The sequence below is a fragment of the Asparagus officinalis genome, chromosome 4, assembly GCF_001876935.1.
Source record: "Asparagus officinalis chromosome 4, Aspof.V1, whole genome shotgun sequence".
Lineage (NCBI taxonomy): Eukaryota > Viridiplantae > Streptophyta > Magnoliopsida > Asparagales > Asparagaceae > Asparagus > Asparagus officinalis.
The window spans coordinates 50,012,117-50,018,116 of NC_033797.1; the positions used below are offsets into that span (position 1 = coordinate 50,012,117).

Below are 6,000 nucleotides of genomic sequence, written 5' to 3' on the forward strand. Positions count from 1 at the left end.
CGGGGTCGAGCTACAGGATGAGACTGATCAGGCCATTTCTTAGGACTTGACATATCTTCTCGAAAAAGAGAGAAAGCCCCATGGTAGGTGCCAAACTGTTGATGTACTAGTGATCACATAGTCAGTATGTATCTAGGATAGGATAATCTCGATGAGGTAAAGGAGATTGATGAGGGGATTGTATCCTTCTCCGACTTTTTATTTAGTTCTTGAATTCGGGAGCTGAGAAATCTGCACATGTAAGAACTCGTGAGAGGGCGGGGATTGATTCCCCTGTTATACATTCGACGATCAAGTTAGATGATAAACTTGAGTGGAAGAAGAATCAGAACTTAAGAGTTCTCCTTCTATTTTTTGGAATAGCCCCATATTCCAAAAGGCGAATAGTACATGTATTTATACTCTGTGAGAGAAGGGTAGATTGGACACTTTGACCGAGTACGGAGGAGTAATGGCGAGGTATGAGTTGGTGGTTGCGTCAGTACTAACTTTACAAGTGTTGGTAGGGGGTTGGGGGAAAGATCACTCCAGCATTGGAGAGATCCTCTCAACATCAAATGGAGAGTGATCGGCGGTGTGGTAGAGCCCATGCGATATGACGAGTCATGAAGACTATCGGGGCTAAGGTCATGATGAGACATGTCCAGTGTTGACCGCAGTGTTGACACGTGGCTAGAGGGAGAAGCCCGAGGTAGATATTATCCTCCAGTTTCGCTGAGAAGTAACGCCCATCGAGTCGTCCTCGTAGGGCATTGAATAAAAAGGTCGAGTGGGCTCCAGGCGAGTCGACTTCGACAAGAAGGTCGACTGGTCCCGACTCTTGAGTCATCATGAAGAGTATTGACTTGATGAGTTGGCCAAGTTGGGACCTCCGCTGGGCTTCGGCCATCAAGCCGGTTAGGGCCTTGCTTGCGAAAATACATTCGCCCGTTGTTTGGTGAGTTGTATTTTGGCGAATGGGAATACCATAACAGTAACGTAAACAAAGTTATTTAGTTACGAAAACATTAAATATTTAAAAAAGGTAATTGATTAGGATAGGATAACAATATTTAAAAATATTAATTAGGATGAATCGATTAAATATATTAATTATGATAGAATTAAAATGTGATATTTAAAAGTGTCAATGGTAGTTATAAAAAAGGGACAAGGGTAATATTGGCCATGGAAATTTTTTACCGAAGCCATGATTTTATATTTAATTTAGTTTAATAATTAAAAATAAAAAATTAATTAGGATAAATTGATTAAACATATTAATTATGATATAATTATTATGTAATATCTAAAAGGGTCAAGGGTAATATTGACTATGGAAAGTTTTTCCCAAACTCCACTATAGCCTAATCGGAGCACAACGAGGCCGGTACACACCGCTCCGACAATGATTATGTTACAATAATGTGTTAAGCCTATAATTATTGATACTCATTTTCATTTATTTATCAAAGTAGGTACTTTTGGAAAAGATAAATTTTCAAAAAAATGAATAAATATAAAAACCAACAATAAACCAACATTTCAAATCTCATACCTGACCATTCATGTTCTCAACCAATCTCTTGCTCACAATCTGGTTTGCGTCAACTACGTAGGAAGGGAAACAAAAGAAATCTATTAGAGCAGATTTAGCAAGCACCGCCAAAAGAATAGAAATCTAAACGAACAAACTTGTGAATAATAATTCACATATCAATACAAATAAATGAATGACAAGCTCAAAGAGATAGTGATCATGAAAAGATAATAGTACGTAAATGAAAGGGTAGAGCAATAACCAATGATAAAAGACAATAACATTGATAGGATGTAGACTACAACATATGTAGTGGAATCATAAGTGAATATATCGCATCTCGCTAAATATAACACCACTACTAAACATGTCTGCTCATGACCTACAATATCGTCACAACTTATACCAAAAAGGGTATAACAAATCACAAGTAAAAAATAATGAGAGAAAATCACAAATATATCAAATAAAGCAGATGATATCATCCACTCTACTGTAAAATCATCATCATATCATATCATATCATCATGTAAATTATGAAGTAAACTACAAATTAACTACAACAACATTGAACAAATATCATTTAAATTATCTTTAATTAAGTTCTTATTTGGATTTGCAATGACTGAGTCTGTCCGCTTCAGGTGGCAACACATAAACAAACTCATAATCTTATTATATTAGGCACTCATGTTGGAGTTCTCTAGCCAACCAACTCACTTTAATACGCAACTCACCTCGTTACATGTCCCCCATCTGGCTATTTTTAATTTACTAGTTTTTACACACGTGCAATGCACGTGATTTAATACCATGATTAAGTATTTTTGGCAGTTTGTGCTCATTTTTTTCTTTAAACTCTTACATCCTGATTATTTTTTTATGTTTGTTTAAATGGGATACACCCAATTTAAATTTTCATGTTGATATTTGAATTGACAAAAAACAAATATAATTTAAAAATAATTTGAATTTTTATATTATTTTTGACCGATATGAAACTAAGCTTTATTTGAGAAAGTATAGCATTGCAAAGTGAAAAATATTAAAATAGTGTTATACAAGGAAGGTGAATATTTAAAACCAATATGGCAAAATGATTGATTTAAAGTATGTTAAAACGATGCAAAAGAGAATATGAAGTTTATTCCTAATCATTGATAGACTTCATAAAAAAATATAAATTAAAGATTAATGCTAACTCTAGTATACTTTTATATGATAAAAACATCCACATAAAAATATAAAAGTACTGAAAAAAATTCATGAAACTCCCTTCTAAAGATTCCTAATTTCACTCAAAATAATTAAACTATTCTATAAAATATTCATAAAATATTGTTTTTATTTCTTTTATTTTATTTTTTATTGAGTTAAGATCAATCCTTCTTCAGGTTTATCATTTATCATTTCTCGGATAATTCTAGAGTATTGTCTTCATCATCTACATCAATTGTGACATCAGGCTAATTTTGTATTTTTTATGCTATTATCTTTCCTAGGCTCGTTAATTTTTTATCATCTCATTTAACTTTACAAAGAAGTCAAATGTACTTATGATGTTCAACACAAACTGCTCAAAATATAGACTTTGATTTTTTTCTATTTCAATGAGAATAAATATTAATTTCATATATATAAAATTCTTTGTGTTCCTAATTTATTACTTAAATAAATTAGAAGCTATCTCTTTATTTTCCTCTAAAATGAATTCTTCTGATGTGCATCCAATAAGAATTTCTGTTATTTCAATAATATTACCTTTGCTCTATCCCTGTCATTTTCCATAAAGATCTAAACTAAATACCTGCATTATTCATTACCAATTTCTCTTAGATTATAATATTAATATTTAATTTGAAGAACACAGTATGGAATTTATGAATACTTACTAATTTTTCTTATGTCTTCCATGGAGATTTTTTCTTTGATTAGGATAAAGTTATTAAATTATTTTTTAATGTAACTCATTCAGTGCTTCATTAATAGATATGTCTTATGTTAATGCCAATTCAAGTGATTCATTGACGTTTTCTGAATTTTAGATTTATTTCCATCACTTTCCCATTTGCAATGGAAATAACTCAATTCTTTTAAAGTTATCTCTAAATATTCTAATAGTTTCTCCATATGTAATTCCTTGTATTCTTTTACCCTATAAATATTATTAACGTCAAAGATTAAAGTTTCTAAATTAAAATCAATTAATGCTAAGGTATAATATTATAGTGTTTTATCATTTCTATGGATTTAAACATCTATCAATTAATGTTACGAATGTATTTTGGCTACCCCAACTTATTACTAAAATTATATGAAATTACTTTAATTTATATAGTGCCGATAATTTTTAATCTATAATATTTTTAAAAATTTTATCCATTAACCGGATGTTTTTAATCAATTCTTATTGTTTTTGTTTACCAGTATCAACTTAGACTATTCTTAGATGCTGAAAATGGATAGTAAATCCCTAAATTAGAAATTTTAATATATATATATATATATATATATATATATATATATATATGAAAAATACCAAACAATTATACTTTTCTTTGCCAAGTTTTAAAATTTTAGCCCATTTTTGTGGTTTTAAACTTTGAGGGTGTAATTTATAATTTTTAAAATTTTGAAAGAGTTTTTAAAAAAATTTACTTTTAATTTTGGTAGTTGTAAATTCTATGTTTCATGTGTTGGTGGTTAATTTTTTAATTTCATGTTTTTTATTTTAAGTTTTGAGACATTTGGATGGGTTTTATAATTTTGAACTTTTCAGGGTATTTTCTACAATTTTAAAACTTTTTATGGTTTTTTTTACAATACTTCATGTATAATATGTTATCTACTTGTAATTTCTTTATCTTAACAAACTAATATCATTTTTATGTTTCATATATTTTATTAATATTTTAGTTTTTTTAAATTGTTAAGCTAAACATGGTTCACATAAAATTAGGATAAAATATGATTATGATTAGGATAGATTAAGATATAAATAAAATATTCAAAATAGTGAAGGGTAATATTGACCATTAAAAATTAGAATTTGATTATAGATAAGATAGTTCAAACTATAAAGGGGCATATTTGTCTAAAAAAGATTTTAAATTAGAATTTGATTATAGATAAGATAGTTCAAACTATAAAGGGGCATATTTGTCTAAAAAAGATTTTTCGAACTCGTGCTTTTAAAGGGAGTATGATATGATATGATATGATATGATTTTCTTTGTACATATAATATTATATGCACTAAATCCTAATCCTCCGAGTGCTTAGAGCAACTCCAATGGAGCGCCAAAACTCCATTTTGGAGCATTTTGGCGCTCCAATGGAGCGCCAAACACCCCGCTAAATTAGCGGGGTGCTACAGTGTTGCGTCAGAAATGGCGCAACACTGTAGCAATGGCGCAAATTTTTTTTTTTTTTTTGCTTTTTTCTTCTAAACTTTATTCTTTTATTCATATTTTCTTTTCTTTTTGCTTTTTTTTCCTAAACTTTATTTTGCTTTTGTTTTTTATATTTATATTAATAATATATATTAACTTATATTAATTATTATAATAAAATTAGAGTATAAAATAATTATTAAAATAAAATTTAAAAAGAAATAAGAAAAACTACACCATTTAGATAAAAATTAGGACATAAAAATGTAATGCCTTTTATTTTTATTTTTTGCTTGCAAGTGTGATGTTTTTTTTTTGTGATGTTAAATGTAATCTTTAGTTGAATTTATGAAAATAATATTTTAATTTAATTTAACATTTAATTTTTTATATTTTTATTTTATTCATAAAATATATTATTATAATTAATTATATGTAATGTATTATATAATTACATAATTTGTTAAATATTTTAAATAGATAAAATGTTAAAAGATAAGAATAATAAAAGGAATATTCTTTTTGGTGTAAAATTTGGTGTAATGGGTTGGAGATGGAATAGTGATTTGGTGTAAAAACTACACCAACCCACGTCTCTCAAAGAGTATCTCAAAAAGTACCAATCTGGATCCGACGACCAAACCAAGAAGAAGAAGAAGAAGAAGAAAGATAAGAATCCCAGACCTAATCCCGCCGCCGCCGGCGTCCTCGTCGTCGACGAAGACCCCGTGTGGCAAAAGCCTGTAATTGATGAGGAAGAAGAATCCGCCGGTAATTTCCCCAAACCCTAACCCTAGATTTAAGCTCCGTTACTTTTCCTAATTTCGTGTTCTCTGATTCCTGTTTTGTTGTTGCAGACGACGAAGCGCCTTTAGTAGATGAAGATGTTGAGGTGAAGCGTCTGAAGAGGCTCGAAGCGATTCGTTCTCGGAAACCCTATGGCGGTATTTCGGAAGATGGAAGCGGTTGGGTTTCGATCTCGAATTCAGATCTCTCTCCGCCTCGCCAGCGACGGTCGAGATTGGACACGCCACCATCGGATAGGGAACCGAATGCAGACGACGCTAAGGATGGTGATCTCTCACCGCC

General features: G+C 30.3%; 1 protein-coding gene across 1 annotated transcript in view; it reads left to right on the forward strand.

The window, feature by feature from the left end:
- The window catches only part of LOC109838676 (BUD13 homolog), a gene marked incomplete at its 5' end in the record, with an annotated part of 12,679 nt that continues 12,177 nt past the window's right edge, over positions 5,499-6,000 (forward strand). The window contains 2 exons of the mRNA XM_020407099.1: positions 5,499-5,682; positions 5,769-5,997. Coding sequence (XP_020262688.1) covers positions 5,499-5,682; positions 5,769-5,997 — 413 coding nt within the window. The remainder of the gene's footprint in view (positions 5,683-5,768; positions 5,998-6,000) is intronic.